Below are 21,979 nucleotides of genomic sequence, written 5' to 3' on the forward strand. Positions count from 1 at the left end.
GGAGGAGGCGGCGACGTTGTTTTTTAGGCTAACAGACCTTGAATGCCACACAGAAGTGCTGCTAGCCTGTGACTGGCAATGTAAAGCGTTGCTACGGGTTCAGCAGCGCCATTGTGCATTTCTCCTGGTAATGAACTGTTCGTGTTGCTCAGGGACATGACTGGCTCTGCTCGGAGGATACCTTGCACCGACGTGGTGGTGGTGGTTGTTGTTGTTGGGCTGAAACAGAACAGTCGTTGTCTGTCTGCTCACCTCCCCTCCCCTCTGTCTCTGTCAAGTCCACATGACAACAAATTCTTTAAACCTGCCCCCTGGGTTTACACATTTACTGGCTCCGAACTTCAGCCCTGGTTACTCTCAAAGGGTCACTTCACCCAAATTAGAAACCACATTTCCTCATTTACCTCTTCTGGCATGTGGCTGTGCATAAAGTAATGAACTCCAGTTGTTGAAGATTTAAAGGCAGTGTCTCAGCTAACTTTATTAACCCATTCAAGTCCAGTGTTAGAGGAGAAAAACACCACAATTCCAGACTGACATAGTTACAGTACAAAATATAACCGCACTAAACAGCCACACCTGCATGCACAAAAATCTGCTAGGCCATTTTTGCACTTCTTTTCTACCATATACTTTTCTATTTATATACACACACAAGGGTGCTATAAAAAGTTCTCACCCTCACTTGGAAACAAGGGGTGTAACACCCATTTTGGGGCATAGTTGTATACTATAAAGCCTCATATCACCGTCCACAAAAAGTCAGATGTTTGGAGCAGCCAAAGGAAAAAGTGAGAGAAAAGCTTTGAGCTTGTTGCTTCAGGACTATACTTTTGTCCACACAGCATAGAAGGTAGAAGCAGCCTAATGTGGCTTTGAACTGTTGGCCCATGAAACCGGTTCACCCGACCTGCACAGTCTGACTTCTGTTTCCAGAAGTGAAATCCCACTTACAGTCCTGGTCACCACTATTGGCATTCTTTCATTTTTTTGTATAACCTGTACGATATCTTCAGGACTGTACCAAATTCATATGATTGTAATTTTTTAATTGGATGTCCAAAGTAATTTAACAAAAAAAATATTATTTTTCATCTTGCATGTTGTAAGCTCTATTTTTGTTTCTTCTGTCCACAAAACATTTTCCCAGAAGGATTGTGCTTTGTCCAGGCACTCTTCAGCAAAGATCAGTTGTTCCTTTTCACGCCTTTTCTTCAGCAATAAGGTCTTCCTCCATCCATGAAGCCCTGCTTGGTTTTAGTATATGTTACGTGTTGAAACCATTACCCCAGATTATTCCAGGACCTTTCAGGTCTTTGGATGTTTTATGTGGTGTTTTTTTTTTTTTTTCACAGTTTGCACAAAGCTTTAAAGATTTCTCTCATCAGTTTTCCTCTTCCTTCCATGTCCAGGCAGGTTCTTGACAGTTCCATGCTTAGCAAACTTCTTAATAACATTGCACACTGTTGAAACAGGGATACCAAGGCCCTTGGAGATGGCTTTATACCCTTTAGAAGTAACAGGGAATAACATGTAGCTTTTTAAATCATTTAAGTCATCATTCATTGGCTAATTTATGCCATGTGGACGCTGACAGTTTATCATCAGGTGATTCTAATTTCTGATTAATTGCAGTTGAATCAAAATGTTTTTTCCCCCACACTGATCAAAAAGGTGCCAATACCAATGTCACAGCGCAATCTTTCAATTTCACAGTTTTTTTCCCCTCTAATTGCTTTTCCAAAATTGCAGTTTTATCATTTGCTATTCAGTATCAAGCATGAGCTGTCTGTAGACCAAAGCTGTTTCACTAGATTCATTTTTTTCAGGAAATATTCTACATTATGTGTTTAAATTTCATGGGTGTCAATAATGGTGACCAGGATGTAGTCACAATGGTCAAAGTAATGATGAAGTCAAGCAGGCTGTTTAGGAGAATCTGGCAGCTCAAGATGTGGCTGTCTTCCTCATTGATGGGACAGTGAAGCTTTAACATTGGTGCACTGAAGTTAAAGGAGACTATGTTGGAAAAATAACACAAGAACATTGAGAATCAGAATCAGCTGTACTTTATTGATCCATGAGGGGAAACTGCTTCTGTTACAGTTGCTCCTATTCAAAGTCAGAAATGTGAACGGGACAAAATATATAAAGATAAGTAGAAGTTATGTCCTAAGAAATAAACAGAAGTAGAAACAATATCAGCATATCTATTGTGCTACTTTGTCTAATGTAGAATGTGCTTTTCTGAAGAAATACAGTGTAATAGTTTGTTATTGCACCAATGTTCTCAGCAATCTTCCTCCTGTGTTTTCTAGGGAGGCTGAGAACTTTCTGAAGTACCCTCATATATAGATTTTGCATAGAAGTACTTATTAAACTTTCCTTTTTATTTGCAAAATCTGCACAACAGGCTTTCAACTTTGATTGTTACTTACAGTATCTTTTCCAGAACATGAATAAAGTCTTACGCTAATAATAGTAATACATGCGATAGATTCAGTTTAATAAAATGCTGCATTTTAACTGTAAAAATATCAAAATTCACACTAAATGGCCAGAAACAATTTTGAGTAGTTGTTCTTTTGTGCGCAAGCTGTAAAATCAAAGGATACTCCAAACTAAATTATCACTCAACAATGCCTAAAAGAAAAGATTGCCAGATGTAGTGAAGACAGTTATTTTAGCGCGTAACAAAGAGGCATAAAGTGAGAGATTCATGTCTAACCAGACTGGAATAAGCAATGCAACTGTCTGTTGCAACTTTCAGATAAAAACAGTATAGCCTCTCCAAAAACTGCAGAGGAAGAGGCAGAAAGCAGTGATAACTGTTGTCTAATACTAATGTAAAAATTGTGCATATGTGATTTTTGCTGTGGTCTAAACGAGCACATTCCCTTACCTCTGCAGAACTTAAGTTATAGGCTGAGCATCTCTGTATCCCATGCTTCATCTAAAATGGTTTGTTGAGATCCATCTTGACCTAATGGAAAACAATTGCACCTCCTGTGATGTGGATATTGTGCTTTCCATTTTTTGATAATATTTCATTGATTATTGTTCAGTCCTATTCTGCAGAGACAAAAAATTGTACATTTGCTTGTTACACTGATTTGGACTTTTTTGCTGATGTTCTCAGAGATCTAGGTGATGTAAAATTTCTGCTGCACTCTTAACGTATAAGTCAAACATTATGACAGCAAATGAAAAAATAGGGTTTTTTTCAATATTAATTTTTGTAGCTGGAACTTTTTTTCTGAACATAAACAAATGGTAAGCTGAAAGAATGATAAAGGTGTGTGAAACACTTACTCTGTGCTACCGTTACAGGCAGCCATCAGTCCCAGCCTGTGCAGTCTGTCATCCCTCCAGGACAGAACATGAACAAACAACCCAGCAAGGAGAGTCTTAAGGACAAGGTGAAGGGGATCTTTGGCCTGGGACCACCTCGTCCACCAAGCAAACCGAGTGACACTAAACCCTCTGAGCTTATCATCACGACTGACATCATCAAGGTGAGCAGAGCAAACATCTGTGCTTGTTCTCACACTCTGAAATTCTTCAGAGTTTTTTATTTTTCCTGTCTGGCATTTCATCATGGCCTTCTCTTTCCCTTGATGTGTTTCAGGAACTCCACCCAGACTGTGGTCTGAGCAACCGTGTTCGCATGATGAACCACATCTGCGAACTTGCCAAAACAAAAAAGTTTGAGGAGGTGAGGTTACTGACTGTGGGGTTTATTTATTTTTAGTGAGACGGCAACTTGTGCATTGTTCAGTATTTTGCAAATCTGTGTACTTGTGTTATCCAGCATGCAGTGGAGGCTGTATGGAAAGCTGTGGAGGACATGTTGACTCCAGAACAGCCACCAGAGGCCAGACATGCCGTTCTGCAGCTGCTTAGGGCCATTATACAGGGACAGGTATAAATACACAAACACAAACGTTTAGACTAATTCAAAAAGCTCCTGTCATCTCATAAAGTCTTGTTCCTTGTGTGAAGGGTGAGCGGCTCGGCCCTCTGAGGGCCTACTTTTTCAAAGTGATCAGAGACTACCAACCCAGTAATGAGGACCTGTCCGACAGACTTGAAGTCTTTAAGGCTTTAACTGAAAATGGAAAGGACATTACATATCTGGAGGAGGACATAGGTAAATATTCACCAGCACAATCTCTACTATTTATGAATTGCATATTTAATTTTTGGTGGTTTTTCAACTGAAATCATGAATGCACAAGCCAAAAAATTAAAATTCAAAAAGAGGAAATATAACAGACACTTTGTGTCACAGGACTTCATAATCACTGCTAAGCGCTGTGGTGCAATTGTTGGCTGTATCATATCTCAGCTGATTAGTTTCAACTTGTGATCATTGCACCCTTTTTATACATGAACTTTGTGTTGACATTACGCAATGCTGCAGTTTGTTTCCTCACATTTCTTCCACATTTTTGACACACAATAATAGTAATGTTCTTTGGAGCTCTAATAGTTCACACATGTTGAATTGAAGGCTTATTTTACCCTAGACGGATGAATGTGTTTTTTATCTGAGAAATCTGGTATTGGTGGTGGAGTTTCTAACTCTGTTATTGCAGGAGTCATAAACATACTATAGGACAAGTATATTTTGCATTTAAATCTCCATAATAATTCAGTCATGGTATTATATCTGCATAAATGCTGTTTTTCATTCCTTAATCAACAATAATATTTTCTTTCAACTCTGATTTTTTTCCTCTCTCTCAGCACGCTTTGTCCTTCTATGGATGGACATTGGTCTTACCTCCGACTTCCTCCATGTTCTTGTAAATCTAGTGAAGTTCAACAGCTGCTATCTAGACCAAAACGTTTCCATCATGGTCCAGTGAGTCTCACACACACACACAAACACACACACACACACACACACACACACACACACACACACACACACACACACACACACACACACACACACACACACACACACACGTTTGTTTTTCTATACCGGTGGGGACTTACCATTGACTCCCATTCATATCTAACTCCTAACCCTTACCCTAACCCTAACCTTAACCATCACCAAATCAATGCCTAACCCTAAACAAACGTTTTTGCACTTTTACATTTTTTATTAACAACAATATGGCCAAGAAAACGGTGTTGCCACCCGTGGGGACCTCATTTTAGGTCCCCACCGTAAGACAAGTCCCCACCTTTATAGCAAATAGTCAGGTCAAAGTCCCCACCTGTATAGCAGAAACAAGTACACACACACACACACACACACACACACACACACACACACACACACACACACACACACACACACACACACACACACACACAATGTTTTTTTTCTGTCAGTTAAGAAATATTATTGAAATGCATGTTGTGCTCTCTGCAGGAAAATCTGTCTTCTGTGCAATCGGACAACCTCTTCCACTGATATCGAGGTGGGAATTTGTTTCTAAGTAACAGTACATGCTGATCATCATCCCTCTTCAAAAGTTACTGCTGCCCTTGTGCACTTGCGATAGAATAGCATAGCATAGATGAGCCATTAAAGGCAAAGTCAACAATTCTACATGAGTATCTCGTTACGTTTTACTAGCTCTCTATTGTGTGTGTACACTGAAATAACTCCAGTGTTCATACACAGCAGTAGCTCTGAATGTTTAAAACTAACTGACTCAGGCTGATCCGTACAACAGTGTAAAGGGGAGGGTAGATGGCAAAAAGGAAGTAGACGGAATATAAATCGGGCACGAGATTACTACCTAATGTGGTATAACCAGCTAAATGTCAGCAATCTTTCTCCAGAAACATAGACTTCATTTTAAAGAAACTGCAGAAAATAATTTTATCAAACATGAAATATCTCTAGTGCATATCCATCACGTACTCTGATAAATGTCTCTGTTCACACTGAGGAAGAATATGTTTGATGCTGCAGTAAAAGATGCAGCGCCTGAAATAAATGATTTATTTCTGTTTAAAACACAGAATTCTTCTTTTCCTTTCGGCTTTTCCCTTCAGGGATCGCCACAGCGAATCACTTGCCTCCATCTAACCCTGTCTTCTGCATCCTCTTCTCTCATACCAGGATGCAGAAGACAGGGTTAGATGGAGGCAATTGATTCACTGTGGCGACCCCTGAAGGGAAAAGCCGAAAGAAAAAGAAGAATTCTGTTTAAAACATGTGGCTGCAGCAGGCTCCAGCTGTCACTATCCATACTGCTTTTGCTTTATGTGTATTTAATGTGTTGCAAGTAGGACTGCACGCCTTCGATGCTGCCAAATGCATCATTAGTGTGTGATTGTCTGTGTATTGTCTGTGTTGTGTCCAGGTGGCACTGCAAGTTCTAGATGCTGTGGTGTGCTACAACTGCCTGCCTTCAGACTCCCTCACGTTTTTTATCATCACACTTTGCCGCACTGTGAACGTGAAAGAGTTTTGTGAATCCTGCTGGAAGGTCAGAGAAAAATCCACATATATATTTAGGCACGCATTTGTAACTTTTGTTTGAAGGAGCATAATTCATGCCTGCTGTGATGTTTGTTGCTCGTTGCCTCTCCAGCTGATGAGGAAAGTGCTTGGGACTCACCTCGGGCACAGTGCTATTTACACCATGTGTCGCATCATGGAGGAGAGGTATACAGTTATTTCTCAGCTCAATGTGCATTCACGAACACCTGTTTTTGTGGAAAAAATGTTGTTCTTCTATCCATACTTATTTCTCTTACCACCTCCTATCTCCATCAGGGTGTACATGGAGGATGCACCTCTGCTGAGAGGAGCAGTATTCTTCGTTGGAATGGCGCTGTGGGGTGCACACAGACTCCCTGCCCTCAAAAACACACCAACACTTGTTTTGCCATCTTTTTACAAGGTAACACACAAATGAAATCGTGTCATGAAGCAAGCGCTAATAGTCCAACACAGTCAGTTGTTTTTTTTGACTTGGTGGATTTTGACTTCAGGGTGTTGAGTTTGAATATAGGATTGTATTATCTTTATTAAATTTCATTTCGGTTAAGCTTCAGTGTACCGCCGGCGGTACACCTACTAATTTGCATAGGAATTTCAAGAATGTCCGACGGCTGCAAACACGATTATACAAACACTATACGCCGATGGAAAGCTTAGATTCTCATGAATCCGCCGGTATAAACCACTTTTAGATGCGATTACCACAGCGGGTGAGAAAAACACATTTGTCCGACAAAAACGAATATTCATCCATCCGTTCTCTATACACGGCTTCAACGCACACAGCGCGACTCACATTTCCGGGTTTATTATTACACACACAAAAAAGATTCCTCAAAAAACGGCCATAATCCAACCTTTTACATCCAGATGACACAAGCCAGTAAACTATTTTATCCAAAACATGTCCTGAAGTCGGTATAAAATCCCCGAATCAGTCATTTTCAAGGAAATGCACCTCGCGATGCCCGTCCAATATTCCCTGTATTTTTCGTAATTTTTTTTATTTAAAAATAGAATATTAGCGATTTTTTTGTACTGAAAACGGCTGGAATTGACTGAAGCTTAAAGGGTTAAATGACTTTAATATATTATTAAGATAAACTAAAAGTAAAGGTTCAGCTTCCTCTTTTGTTCCTTTAGTGGGGAAAACGTCACCCTTTCCCCTTGTGCTATGATGCATTTTTGTTTACATGCTTTGCAGTGTCTCGTACATAAATGTGCGGCATAGGTTTGATCCGCTTATTAGTTACATCAAAAATGTTTATTGTGAAGCAGGATTCTGTGTAACTGTTGTGGCCATGTCCATATATGTCAGGCTGACACTGAAAAAACACATGAGAAAATTAAAGGAAGTTAAAAAAAAAGTTGAAATCAGTTGCTGTCTGACCTCTTTCACTCAGGCTATGTCATGTGCCAATGAGGTCGTGTCCTATGAAATCGTCCTCTCCATCACCAGACTGATCAAGAAGTACGGCAAAGAGCTGCAGGTGGTCACTTGGGACATCCTTCTGGGCATCATCGAGCGACTGCTGCAGCAGATCCAGGTTCGTATTTCACACGTGCATACAAACTTACAGTGAAAAAGCCAGTTCTTGTTTGACTAAGTTGCCTGCCTCACGTGTCGTCGCAGACAATAGGCAGCGCGGAGCTGAAGGCCATCGTCTACGAGCTGTTGACCACAGTGGAAGAGCTGTACGAGCAGAACGGTTACCACGGTTCAACAGAGAGGTTCTTTTGTCTGGTGGAGAAATGTGCTGACAAGAGACCTGTAAGGGCCTTGAGTGTCTGTGCTGTCCTGTGTTGTCATGTAGTTCTTGTCTTCTCGTCTGATTTTTCTCCTCACGTGTGACAGGATGCATCAGTGCTGACCCTGATCTCGTACAGAGCCCAGTCAATCCAGCCTGCTAAAGACGGCTGGATTCAGAGTCTTCACCGCCTCATGGAGAAATTCTTCAGGTAGGACACACAAACATGCACACGCTCATGTATTACATCAGTGGGCAGATTATGGTATTTCCGTGTAATCCTCCCATCTCTGCTGTGTCTTAATCTTTCCTGTCCTTCTCTGTTTTCTTGCTGTTTCTCTGACAGGAATGAGACTCGCAGTGTCATAAGGATCAAAGTGCTTCATATCTTGTCCTTTGTTCTCAGTACAAATCGACAGCTCTATGAGGTCTGTATGCTGATACAAATGCACATCTGCATCCTGTACTTTACATAAAGTGACAATCTAAAAGCTTCTATTTCATTGCTGTTGCCATGGCTGCAACTTCTACTGATGATGACTGTATTTTAATTGTCAGATATCGGACTGCCGTTCACTGAGGTGCTGAATTGCACAGCACATAGTTGTTATCATATATCTGTAATGTTTCGACTCTTTGGTGCTTGGAAAGCTGTGATCTTTCATTAGGTGCAGGTTTCTCTGGTGCATTGCTTGTACAAATTCCTCAAAATAAAACATTTTGTCTTTTTTCCTTTTTTTCCAGGATGAGTTGATTGAAATGGTGGTGATCCCTCAGCTCAGTGGGATTGCTGAAGACCGGGACCTGGCTGTCAGGAAACAGGCTACACAGCTACTGGTGGACCTCGCTGAGGGCTGCAACACTCACCACTTCACCAGCCTGCTGGACATCATTGAACGGGTACTCATGCATGCAAACACACAAAGTCTCACCATTATCTTTACAAAGTCATTTATTTCTCTCCATTCCAGGCAAGATGTGATCTAGTGTTTGTTTTCTTTCCAGGTCGCCAGTCGCTCTCTGGTGTGTTCAGGTCCTTTGGAGGTTTCTGAGAGAGACTCAACAGCAGAGTCTCCTATGGAAGATGTCAGAACTGCTATACTGGGCCTGCTGGAAATCCTGCAGGTACATACATGTCGATGTTCAGAACTTGATTCACCAAAGTGGCATTAAGATAAAGTCATTTTAGAAAAGAGAGTGCAATTTGTTCATAATGTTGTTAGTTTGAGTGCTAACATTTTCAATTTCCAGACCAAATGTCACCAACTGTTCTATCAGTCTTACACTACACAGACTAAGACCACACAATAAGTATAAACCAAAAGCTGCTGATGTTTTCTGATGCTAGAGGTTTATTTACAGAAACAGAGGGAATATTGCAGGAAGGTCAATGAGTTTCTTAATGTTTATGCCCTACAAAGCAGAATGCAGGTACCACATATTTAGATATTCAGACAAAACTTTCTTGAGAGGTGCCAATAGTGTGATGGGAAGATGGAAAGAGTACTTTGACGAGTTGATGAACGAGGAAAATGAGAGAGAACGAAGGGTAGAAGAGGTGACTGTTGTGGAGCAGGAAGTAGCAAGGATTAGTAAGGATGAAGTGAGGAGGGCATTGAAGAGGATGAAGAGTGGAAAGGCACTTAGTCCTGATGATATACCTGTGGAGGTATGGAAGTGTCTCGGAAAGGTAGCAGTAGAGTTTCTGACTGGGTTGTTCAACAGGATCTTAGATAGTGAGAAGATGCCCGAGGAATGGAGGAGAAGTGTGCTGGTGCCCATCTTTAAGAACAAGGGAGATGTGCAGAGTTGTGGCAACTACAGAGGAATAAAGCTGATGAAGCTATGGGAAAGAGTAGTTTAAGCTAGGCTAAGGGCAGAGGTGAACATCTGTGAGCAGCAGTATGGTTTCATGCCAAGAAAGAGTACAACAGATGCAATATTTGCTTTGAGGATGTTGATAGAGAAGTACAGAGAAGGTCAGAAGGAGCTGCACTGTGTCTTTGTAGATCTGGAGAAAGCTTATGACAGGGTGCCCAGAGAGGAACTGTGGTTTTGTGTGAGGAAGTCTGGAGTGGCAGAGAAGTATGTTAGAGTGGTACAGGACATGTATGAGGACTGTAAGACAGTGGTGAGGTGTGCTGTAGGTGTGACAGAGGAGTTCAAGGTGGAGGTGGGACTACATCAGGGATCAGCTCTGAGCCCCTTCTTGTTTGCTATGGTGATGGACAGGATGACAGACGAGGTTAGACAGGAGTCTCCATGGACTATGATGTTTGCAGATGACATTGTGATCTGTAGTGAGAGCAGGGAACAGGTGGAGGAGAAGCTAGAGGCGTGGAGGTTTGCCCTGGAAAGGAGAGGAATGAAGGTTAGCCGCAGTAAGACGGAGTATCTGTGTGTGAATGAGAGGGACCCAAGTGGAAGAGTGAGGTTACAGGGAGAAGAGATCAAGAAGGTGGAGGATTGTAAGTACTTAGGGTCAACAGTCCAGAGCAATGGAGAGTGTGGAAAAGAGGTGAAGAAGTGTGTACAGGCAGGCTGGAACGGCTGGAGAAAAGTGTCAGGTGTGATGTGTGATAGAAGAGTTTCAGCTAAAATGAAAGGAAATGTTTACAAAACTGTGGTGAGACCAGCCATGTTGTTTGTTGTGGAGACAGTGTCCCTGAGGAAAAGACAGGAGGCAGAGCTGGAGGTAGCAGAACTGAAGATGCTGAGGTTCTCTTTGAGAGTGACCAGGATGGATAGGATCAGGAATGAGTACATCAGAGGGACAGCACATGTTAGAGGCTTTGGAGATAAAGTCAGAGAGGCCAGAGTGAGATGGTTCGGTGATTTGGCCATCTTTAAATCTTACACTTGTCTGTGTTGGGAACAAAGGTATTGAACTGATTGATGAAATTGATTAATTTAATTGATTTCAGTATATCTGTTTATTTATATAAACAGAACTGGAACATATAAACACAAATGATTCTAACTGTGACTGGCAATAATAATCAAACTACAGTAAATGTTCTTAAACTAAAGTTTTAACTGCTGAGAAAGTATCCACAGTTTCTTTGTAGGTATGCTGATGTCTCTGACCAATTGATGAAAGTTATCTAAAAGAAAGCCAGTTGTCTTGCTTTGTTAAGCTATTGTATTATATGACAATGTATATTTTTTGGCTAAATTATAAAGCATTTCAACCTTCAGCATTCATTTAACCAAAAATAGTCCCATAATGAAAGAAAATGGCACATAAACATTTCTGTGAGTCTGGCAGAACAATGAATCTGATGATGGACATCCATCTTTTTCTCCTATGACAGAGCAAACTTTACAGCCTACCAGCCAGCCATGCAAGTCGTGTTTATGAGCTGCTTATCAGCCACCTTCAGCTTCACTACAAAAACAAGTACTGTTCAGCTATCGCTTCCACTATCAGGCTCCAGGTAGGGGTGATCCATTTTTCCTGTGCATACTTGTTTATATATTGCTGAATTTCTGCTGTACATGCATGTCATTCCTCAGCTGACTCCTTTCTCTTTCTCCTTTCTCTTTAGGTGTTTGACTTCTTCCTAATGATGCGTGCAGACTCTCTTCACCGTCTCGGGGTTCCTAACAAAGATGGAGCGATGAGATTCAGCCCTTACTGCTACTGTGACACAGGGTGAGGACAAAATATCACTTCTGGCATAAGTGTTTGTCTTATTGTACTTGAGTCAGCTAAATAATAATAATAATTTAAAAAAAAACTGACAACACTGTGCCATTTGTTGTTTCAGGGAGCCAGAGAAGCGTGTCAGTGATAAGAAGCCGGCAGGTTCAACATCTCCTCCTGCTGGCAGCCCTGCTCCCCCTGCTGCTCCTCCTGCTTCTACAGCCTCCATACGCTCAGCCTACCTTCCCTACGCACCTGCCTTCAGTGTCCTCCTCCAGTGCCTCAAAATGGTACACACTGAAACTGTCCTACTGAGTAACATCACATAGATGCGCTTCTTTTTTCAAAACTTTCTAGGACACCATAGAATTAGATTGACAACAGTGGAAGAGAGAGAAGGCCATGACTAGGAGCATGAGTCAGTGGCTTGAATTGAATCATGGATGTTGTAAATTTGTGGTATGTGCTTTGACTGTGGGTCTATTAAGATGCTGTGCACGAACAGATAATTATTCCTTCTATCTTTAAAGATTTGGTGTTGTTTTTCTCTTGTAGGAGACAGACTGGAAGGTGCTGAAGCTGGTTTTAGAGAAGCTGCCATGGATGCTGCAGTACAAAGTGCTGCTGCTCACATCCCCATGCAGCTTAGACCAGCTCTGTTCTACACTCTGCTGCATGGTAGAGCAAGTTTATGCAAACAAACCCATTTACTTTACATAAAGTGACATTTTGTGTTGCCCAGAAGCAAATTGAATCACCATTGATGTCTTCTACTTATCTCTGTGTAGGTGACAGATCGTCTGATCTCAGAGCGCTTGAAGAAGACTCCAGATGGGTTTTCCCGCACAGACGTTCAGCTGGCAGTGGTCCCTGTCCTTACGGCGATCACCTCCTACCACAACTACTTGGAGCAGTCGAGACAGGTACATTCAACCATCTGTTCTTCCCCAGAAAGTTTTTGGATGATTTACTGACTTTCTATAGAGAAGTTTTGAGCTAGATGTGGATCTTTTAGCTCAAAACAGATTTTTGGAGCTAGAAAATCCACATCTGTGCACCAACTTATTTCTCAACTTGTTCCTAAGATTTACAGGCTTTCGTGTAAAAATGTGGAAACAGCCTATACAAATGGAATGACACCAGTTATTTTCCTTTTCCCGCTGCAGAGAGAGCTGGTTCAGTGCCTCGAGACTGGCCTCATTTACCGCTGTGCCAAGCAGTGTGTGGTGGCCCTTACAATGTGTACGGTGGAGATGCCTGACATCATGATCAAGCTCCTCCCCGCTCTTATTGTCAAGCTCACCCACATCTCTGCTACTGTTGCCATGGCATCACCAATGCTTGAGTTTCTCTCCAGTGAGTACTACAAGCTTTTAACCAAAACTCCTTTGTTATATTCGCAACATTTCTTTTTGCATTGTTGCATGTTCAAGGTCAGTCGGTCTGAATTTGGTTTGATGTGCTGCTTCTTCGCCGTTTCACAGCTCTGGTGCGCCTGCCCCATCTGTATGCCAACTTTGTAGCTGAGCAGTATGTTAGTGTATTTGCCATCTCACTACCGTACACTAACCCTTCAAAGTAAGTGCTCACACACACATCAACAGACGTATCCTCAGATGCACAGACACACACTGAATTGTGTATTTTTTCCATTCTCATCAGGTTTAATCAGTACATTGTGTCCCTGGCCCACCATGTGATCGCCATGTGGTTCATTCGCTGCAGACTCCCCTTCCGAAAGGACTTTGTTCAGTACATCACAAAGGTGTGTGCTGGTTTCACCTTTTGCTTTGATCCGTTTTGTTTGTGACATGTAATATTTATAAGAAAAATAACAGCATTGTAAATCACAAAACAGCTTTCAGACCTGAAACTCAATGTTCTATTCTTTACTTATCCAAGGAGAAGAAGAGACGCAATACAATTCTAAGAGAAAGTACAAAACCATAGCTCCTACATGGAAATCAATGCCATTGATGTGCTTTCACCTTGGCATTTTTCTTATAAACTCATTCAGACAGTCACGTTTATAGAAAGAGGAAAAAGTAGCGAAAGAGAACACAGAGGACTGACAAGTGTTGAGGGCGGAGAATTGAAACGGGGACCCACTGGTGATGAATTTTGCACCCATGAAGTATTGCCCCCTAACCACTCAACTATTAGGTTGCCCTTATTATTGTTTGTTAAATATGAAGCTATAACTTGAATGCAGTTGGCTTGGTTTTGTTTTTAAAGACTGGAAGAAAGAGAAACTGCCAAACTGAACCCTGGTGTCTTGCTTCAACTAGAAAAGAGTTGAGAAATGACAAACAGCAGAGACTACAGAAAGTTGCAGTCCAACATATAAGCCCCCACCTCAAGCTGCAAGTTGCTGTTTTTACACTTTGTTTTTTTTTCCTGGATTACCCTTCTGAACCCACTGTTACATTTGAAAGGCACATTAGCGTTAAGAGATTTCTGTTCTGCTGGGAATCCCAACCAAATTGAAGCTTGAAACTGTGGTATTAAAACTAATACTAATAATAAAACAAATCAATCTAAAATATGAAGAGCCAAATTTTGGGGGGGATAAAGGTTGGAAAAATATAAGTAGCAAAAACAAGCTGCAGATAGTTAAACAAATGAGATAGACCTTTTAACTTTACATGGAGCCAATCTTGCCATTTGTCCTGTTTGCACGCTAAGCTAACATCTCCTGCCTGTAGCTTCATATTGGACAGACATAATCTAACACTTTTGTTGCAAATGTAAATGATCATATATCCCAAAATATCAATCTGTTCTTTTAAAATTTCCTAAAGCATGCATTTTCAGTTAGAATACTAACAGCAGAACAGACGTTGCAGTATAACAATGAATCTTCCTAACAGAGATTTGTGTTTTTGTCTCTCTTCCAAAGGGTTTGCGCTCCAATGCCCTGCTGCCGTTCGATGACAACCACGAGCAAGGTCCGTTTCGTGCCCGAAGTACCAGCCTCAATGAAAGGCCCAAGAGGTAAAGCACATATTCACACTCGGCTGCAATTTGCAGACCTACAAACCAGCAACATCACACAGTAGCGATGTTGCTGTGTCAGAGGGTCGGGGGTTGCCAAGGTAACGGGACTCAGCATGACAAGTACTGTGGCCTGATGGTTGCAGTGACTCCTCTCAGGTTGCCATGGTGATCATCAATCAATTTTAGTTACCGTTTATGCTTTTTATGTTTTCAAACGTGTCTGTCTTTAGTCACGATTCTTTAAATGGATTTTTTTTTAAAATTCAAAACTCACTTTCCATAATAATGACACACAGGGGATGGATAAAATAACATAAGCACTTGTATAATGTAATGGTAATTTATTTTAAGTATATTGTTTTGTCTTAGTGATTGCATTATATTATCCACGGGTTTCTGTACTGTATCTGATACCCACATCTTATAAAAGTACATGCATACAGGAAAGGACTGTAGGGTTTCCTTACTTCCTTCATGTCTCACCATCTGGTTATTGTAACTATGTTACATGTACACAAAGAGAAATACACACTGTTCACACAGAGTTATAAGAAAGCTTATCTCAGCAAGGTAGCATTCACTGTACAAGGTGTGAATGTTTGTTTGTTGTCCACATCTTAATTGGCCAAACATTATTAAAACGTGTCCAAAGTCACTCATTAAAACACTAGATAATGACAGAAAAGGAGGGGACTGAACTACGATCTATGGCTTAGTGTGGATGTCGCTGAACTAAATAACTGGATGCAGTAGGGGGGAAAATGTTCTGACTTCTACTTCTTAAAACCATTCACTGCATCTTGGGCAGAGCTAAGTCCAGGATACAGCAATGGTGTTCCTTCAAAATAGTGGGACGGTTAATTGTTTTTGGGGGGCTTTTGCATCCAGAAAGGAGGGAGCTGTCATCAAAATGGCTAATTCACTGGAAAATAAACAAACGGGGCTGACTTTTTGGACGATCCAAATCGTCTACAAACCTGTGGTTTTATGCGTTGTTACTGCCTGGAGGTTGTTGTTGTTGTTTCCTGTACTGAAGGAGATAACACGCAAATTGCGGAAGGGGAGCTGAAAGTCGTGTGAAGTGCACTGCCAATCAGGGTTAGTCAAACAGAAATATGGATCTTCAGATCAAACTGTTCACTTCAAGTATGAGGAATAGTTACGTTTTTTTGCTAAATGCATGCATAAATAGTTGTAATTGGCAACTGACAGTATAAATAAAGAAATTAAATTGTTAGCTAATGCATGAACAGTTACAATTGTCAATAAATAGCTGATAAATGTTTTAGGTAAAAGTAGTGGATAAATCGTTGAAATAGAAAGTTAAAATTTATGGACAGATGGGTAAAACTGTTGGCTTACTGTAAATAAGTAGAAAGCTGAAAGTATTACAGAAATGGTTAAAATACTGAGAAGTTGTAGCAATAAATAGTGAACAGTTCTGGATAAAGTGTTGGAAAAAATTAAATTAATGAATAGTGTGAAAATGTCCCGCTAATGTGAAATATTGAACAAATAGTGCTGACAAAACTGACAAACAGTATTGACAGTTGAACTGGATAGAAAAGCGTCCTAATAATATCCACTTGTTCTCGTATATTGTTATTATCTAGCATAAAACAAGATCATATGTAAAATATGTTTAAATGAATACATTTGAACATAAGATGTGTTGTTCATAAAGGAGTTCTTGACTCCATTTGACATGCCTGAAGGGGTACATCGGATAAAAAAAGTTGGAGACCACGTCCCCTAACAATACACAACACTTCTGCCACATCTTATTTTGACCTTTTTTTGCTATTTGTTTTTCTTCTCCCAAGCCCTCTCAAAATTACTTTGGACTCCTCATTCACTCATTAATTTCCCAAAAAACTCACAACAACTGTGCTGCCCTAATAACAAAGCACACCACCTCCATCAGAGTTCTCCACAGTAATACATTGTCCTTCCATTATCTTCAGTTTCTGCTGATCCTCCATATCAACCCTCTTTCAGTATTCCATACTGTGGTATCATCGTCCTTGTGCTGCTCACTGCCTCCTGTGAGGTTGGAGTTCTGCATGTCATACTTAATTTCAACTTGATTAGAAGCCTTCTTAATGTTTCCTAGGATTACACTACTGGTAATTTAAATCATGCATTAAGCTATTAAGAAGTATATTATTTAGAAATGCATCTAATCTTTATTATTTAGTACAGACTTGCTGCACTCCAACCCTCAGGTTTAAGCCAGCATTTCTTTTTCAGTTGATTTACTTGTGTTGTTTTAACTTCTATTATATAAGGCCTGTGCTGAGTCCATCCATACGATTATACTTCTCCTGTACTAGTCCTTGGCTTTACTTATAACCGGCTGTGTGAAATAATGTTTATTTTGTTGCTCTCCTGAATACTTTCTGTGTGTATTTTCCTTTTCTGAATAGCAGAAGCTGTTTTACCCTCTGCTGTAGCTTGTCTGTTTATGTTTATTTGATGTTTATCCTTTTATTTTTATCCTCTTTTTTTCCTTTCTCCGCTCTCCTGTAATCTGATTTATGATGTTCACTGCTGTTAATTTTCACCTTGTTTTGTTTTTTCTTCATTTGACCTCCCTCCCTCCTCCTGCGCTGCCTCCTGCGATTGGTTGCTGCGTTGTGGTTGTGGTTTTGGGGGGTGGTTGTGTCATCCTGGATCCTTTCTACATTGCTCCTGGCCCCTCCCTCCTCATGTGACGCCTGCCCTTTGACCTTTGTGCCGCTGTCCTGTGTACCCTGCCCAATCCCCCCCCCGTGTGGCGTTTGCCCCTGGTCGCCTGCTCGTGTTGCTCTGGTGTTGGGGCGATGATCCCTGCTGTCTCCTGGTTTACTTTCACACAACACAACCCCCCAATTCCCACACTCCCAAACCACTGCCACCCTCTCGATGTCCTTACTGGCCACCGACCGTAACACCATCCCGGGCCCGTTCCCCTCGATCTTTGCCATGGACGCACCTCACCGCCCAGTCTGCGGGCGGCGAAAGTGGCAAAGGCGGCAGGAGCGGTAGCCAATAGCAGCAGCTCTCCAGTTAAAGAGCTGAGGGACCTTTCAGCCATCGACGCTTTCCGCTCCCGCAGCATCAGTGTCTCCGAACATGCGGTCCGCAGGTTAGAGAAGAGCTTTCTGGGTAACAAAGCAAAAAAAAAAAAAAAACTAAACAAACGATAACAACCCAAACACTTGTTGCTTCCTCCATGGGTTTGTTCAAGGGCTTTATAGTCATTGTCATGCGGGTCCGTTGGGTGGGTGCTGGGGTGGTTTGTTGCCAGGGACAGCTGGAGTGGGTGGTGCATGCTGGAGGAAGATTTGTGTGTCAGTCTTTTTTGGTTTGTTTTGGGCTGCAGTCATACTCGTGCTGTTTTTTACATGCTGTTTTTATGGTTTGCTTTTGCATGTAGTGTTTGTTCAAAGACATCGGAAAACATCTATTGATGTTTTTCTGTTTTGATTTTGCTCTAACAGATTCTGCTTTTATTTAGTTTCATTACAGTTCGTCTTTGGTTTGATTTTGGTTTTCTTTTGTGTTTTGCTGGGTGGACTGCTGACTGGTTTTGATTGGCCTAACAACAAATGAATGGCAGGAGGGACTGGTGAAAAGCATGTGTATTCAAAATGATGGAATCTTATATTCTTCACTGATAACAACTGCAACCTACAACTCTGGCTCCCTCTTGTTGGTGGGATGACACTTGTGCTTCCTCGGCCAGTGATGAGGACAACAGCAACACAGCAGCTTTGTTTGCTTGCTTGACATATTTTTTGGTATTGTTTTGCTCCACTCAAACATCCACTTTGCTGCTGTGACCATGGCAATCTCTTAGTGTGGGAATTTAGGACTAGCTGGGCTAAGGTGAACTTTTAATGCAGTTTGATTGACAGATTGAAAACATTCATGTCACCACACACACACACACACACACACACACACACACACACACACACCCACACAGACACTTCCGCCTCACTTATCTTTGTATGTTTTTGCTTATCTCTGCTTGGCTGACCTGCTTGAGTGTCTTGCGGAAGTATGATCTAACATTGCAGTTGTTGCATGTGGCTGCAGTGCCACTGCTATTGAATGTGTCAAACCAGTGTTGCCCACCAGATGGCAACAGAAGCTCAGTACTTTATGTGTTTAAAACGACTAAGTTCAGAGTAAAACACAAAACTTAATGGGGCTAAACAACTGCAATCTAGATCTGTTTAACCTGCTTCAACTGCCAAATGGCTGTAAATCTGCTTTTTTTTCCTCTGAGGCTTGATTTTGTGTGACTTAGATGTGAAACGTGCTTACTGGTGAACACTCATTTCATCCCAGACAACATGACCATGTTTTAAACTTTAATACTTGACATTTTCACAGATGAAAATGTACTTGATAAACAGCCTTGAATACATAGTTTTATTTTGTCTGTCATCTTGTGTTGTCCATCCTGATAGCTGCGTCCGCATTAAATCGGCCGATTGTTGAATACCCATCTCTTCAGTTCGATTTGAGTAGATTCAATGAAAAGAAGCACAGTCAGGGGATGGCAGCACAAAGCAGGGAGCACACCCTACTCAGTTGTGAGTTTTTCATGGTCATGTGTTTTGAAATATGTGTGCACTAGACATTGAAGTGAAAAATGAGTCATTGACAGTTACAGAATGGTAAGTATAAAATGTATGGAATGGTTGTTGATTCACACTGTGGGACTTGGTCTGAGTGACTTCTTCTGGCTCCATTAAAAAAAAAAAAAAGCTAACAAATCCACAGAGCAGTATTACCAGTGTATCTGTGGGCATCCATTTTCATCCTTAAAATATTTAAATTCATATTTTGTAAACACATCTGAGTTAGATTTTGTATTTAGAAGGTACTTTAGTGCTATGAAAACATGCATGGATGGCAATGATAATATTCAGCCGAGATGTGTTCCTTCCAATACAATCCATTATAGCGTCTTAGAAATGGATTGGATGTGTAGTTATATTGAATAGTTGCCGGGCAGAGCCAAGTAAAGCTAAAGCGGTTCATTGTGCTTGATCTGCTGAAGACATATGCTTAATATTTGTTCCTTTTAGCTGTTTCTTTATAATTTTCAATGAATACTTGCAGCTGTGGTGAACAGAGACATCTCACTTAGGCTAAAATGTTGCTGTAAATCATTTTTCAGTATGATTACTTTTGAGCAGCAAGCCAGCCTTTCAGTGTCTCTCTCTGGCTAACTGAGACTGATGTTATCAACTGTAAATGTGCTTTTAATCTGATTTGTCTGTAGAGCACATGCAGTGATTGTTCTTGTGCAAGGGCTTCTTCCCTCTGCAGTAGTAATAAAAAGGTTTAGCTGTAGGAGAGACATTAGCACACAGTTACACACATTGACTCCTACATGGTTTCTACTTACTGCTTTTTTTTAACATCAAAATATGTCACAAAACAGGTCCCTTCAGCCTCCTACTCAGGGCTTGGGGAGATAACCAGTGTGGTACCACTACCTATGAGGACACTAATACCATGTCCCAGCATGTGTCCCTGTTTGTGTCTCCCATTACAGAGTTCCTCTTGGCAGGAGGTCCGTAGGGCACATGCAGTAATGGTTCTTGTGCAAAATCCTCTTCACTCTTCAGTGAAAAACTAATACAGAGGTTTAGATTCAATGGAGACATCAGTGCCCAGTTAAGCACATTTCACCCCATTGTGGCTTCTACCTGCTGCTTTTTTTTTTGCATCAAAATGTCACAAAACAGATCTTTTCAGCCTCGTACGGTTAGAGAAATAACCAGTGTAGTACCAATACCTATGAGGACACTAATACCACGTCTAAGCATGTGTTTCTGTTTGTGTGCTTGAGAGAGTAATGATCTTGTGGTGGATTTGCATATATACACACAGGTGGATGCATGTGTGCATATAAATGCGTGTGTTGCATGTGATATGGGCAGAAACATGAGTACTGGTGTCTGTGCAGCATTATTTAAATCACATTCTGCAGTTCTCTTTGTATCTGTACATATCAAAGCTTGCATGTCTGTGTGCACTGATTCCATGTTAATATATATATCATGGCACAATGTGCCCTCCTTTTACTCCTCTGCACCTCTTGCTGTTATTTAGAAATCTCTCCATATCCTCCTACAGGATGCACACCTCGACCACCACCTGCAGTCTGGGCTCTGCCGATGAAAATGCGGTAACTCAGGCAGATGAGGGGCTGAAGACCGTCCACCTGGAGCTCACAGAGACCTGTCTGGACATGATGGCACGATATGTGTTTTCCAACTTCTCTGCGCTACCCAAAAGGTTTGCCAGGACTTATTTTATCTGTGTGACTTTTGGGTGGTTGGTTACATAGTGATGTAATGGAAAGGAGTCTGTTTCAGTGGTGATTTTGGCCTCTGCTTGTCATCTTAGGTCTCCCATCGCAGAGTTCCTCTTGGCAGGAGGCCGTAGTATGACCTGGTTGGTGGGCAACAAGCTTGTTACCATAACAACCAGTGGAGGGGTCAGAACACAAGCGCTGCTGGGCCTGGACATGGCTGAACGCCTGGGAGGAGGAGGAGAAATGACCAGGTGCGTATGTATAAAAGAATTCCTCAGTTTCCATCTACTGCTTTTCTCTTAAACACATTTGTTGCATCTGTTCATCCTGGAAGCGGCATCTCTCCTCAGCTGCTCTTCCTGAGGTTTCCTCTGCATTTTTCCTGTAAAAGTATCTTTATTTTTGATATTGGATTATCCAAAAAAAGAATTTTGATTCTGATGCTTAGTGGTATAGCGGTCTGTGTTGACATTTGTGTCTTATTTTGGCATGTGTTGGTTGCCATGAAACTTTGAAACTGACGTTCTTGTCACCCTCTGGATGAATTGCTATCACTTTGTTGAAATAATTTTCATTTCAAACTTACATGTTTTTCAGTGTGTGTGCAGTGGCCTCCTTTCAATTCCAGTCCCTTGCTGTTTGTCATTCCTTCTCTCTCTCCTCCACATTTTCTTTTAGCTGTCTCTAGTATACAGATCAAAATGCTCCAAAATCTTGGAAAAACAAAATAATCCACTGTCTTGGGTATACCCAAATACCTGTGAAACGTGTGACATTTAGCCTTAGATTTA

At 41.2% G+C, this 21,979-nt stretch overlaps 1 protein-coding gene across 3 annotated transcripts in view; it reads left to right on the forward strand.

The window, feature by feature from the left end:
• tsc2 (TSC complex subunit 2) overlaps nucleotides 1-21,979 on the forward strand; it is a 34,923-nt gene that overhangs the window by 2,280 nt on the left and 10,664 nt on the right. For 2 of the 3 annotated variants that reach the window (XM_022208205.2, XM_022208196.2), the window contains exons 2-28: nucleotides 3,331-3,515; nucleotides 3,629-3,715; nucleotides 3,812-3,922; nucleotides 4,003-4,150; nucleotides 4,750-4,867; nucleotides 5,390-5,438; nucleotides 6,333-6,458; nucleotides 6,564-6,637; nucleotides 6,749-6,875; nucleotides 7,879-8,022; nucleotides 8,109-8,246; nucleotides 8,331-8,434; nucleotides 8,570-8,651; nucleotides 8,968-9,123; nucleotides 9,229-9,348; nucleotides 11,538-11,660; nucleotides 11,772-11,878; nucleotides 11,994-12,159; nucleotides 12,425-12,547; nucleotides 12,658-12,792; nucleotides 13,036-13,225; nucleotides 13,354-13,447; nucleotides 13,532-13,634; nucleotides 14,769-14,863; nucleotides 17,853-17,993; nucleotides 21,008-21,169; nucleotides 21,281-21,439. In XM_022208205.2, coding sequence (XP_022063897.2) covers nucleotides 3,381-3,515; nucleotides 3,629-3,715; nucleotides 3,812-3,922; nucleotides 4,003-4,150; nucleotides 4,750-4,867; nucleotides 5,390-5,438; nucleotides 6,333-6,458; nucleotides 6,564-6,637; nucleotides 6,749-6,875; nucleotides 7,879-8,022; nucleotides 8,109-8,246; nucleotides 8,331-8,434; nucleotides 8,570-8,651; nucleotides 8,968-9,123; nucleotides 9,229-9,348; nucleotides 11,538-11,660; nucleotides 11,772-11,878; nucleotides 11,994-12,159; nucleotides 12,425-12,547; nucleotides 12,658-12,792; nucleotides 13,036-13,225; nucleotides 13,354-13,447; nucleotides 13,532-13,634; nucleotides 14,769-14,863; nucleotides 17,853-17,993; nucleotides 21,008-21,169; nucleotides 21,281-21,439 — 3,317 coding nt within the window. In that variant the 5' untranslated portion in view covers nucleotides 3,331-3,380. The remainder of the gene's footprint in view (nucleotides 1-3,330; nucleotides 3,516-3,628; nucleotides 3,716-3,811; nucleotides 3,923-4,002; nucleotides 4,151-4,749; nucleotides 4,868-5,389; nucleotides 5,439-6,332; nucleotides 6,459-6,563; nucleotides 6,638-6,748; nucleotides 6,876-7,878; nucleotides 8,023-8,108; nucleotides 8,247-8,330; nucleotides 8,435-8,569; nucleotides 8,652-8,967; nucleotides 9,124-9,228; nucleotides 9,349-11,537; nucleotides 11,661-11,771; nucleotides 11,879-11,993; nucleotides 12,160-12,424; nucleotides 12,548-12,657; nucleotides 12,793-13,035; nucleotides 13,226-13,353; nucleotides 13,448-13,531; nucleotides 13,635-14,768; nucleotides 14,864-17,852; nucleotides 17,994-21,007; nucleotides 21,170-21,280; nucleotides 21,440-21,979) is intronic. The other variant, XM_022208212.2, reaches the window with a different exon arrangement.

This window comes from Acanthochromis polyacanthus, chromosome 3 (genome assembly GCF_021347895.1).
Source record: "Acanthochromis polyacanthus isolate Apoly-LR-REF ecotype Palm Island chromosome 3, KAUST_Apoly_ChrSc, whole genome shotgun sequence".
In the NCBI taxonomy this organism is placed as follows: Eukaryota; Metazoa; Chordata; class Actinopteri; family Pomacentridae; genus Acanthochromis; species Acanthochromis polyacanthus.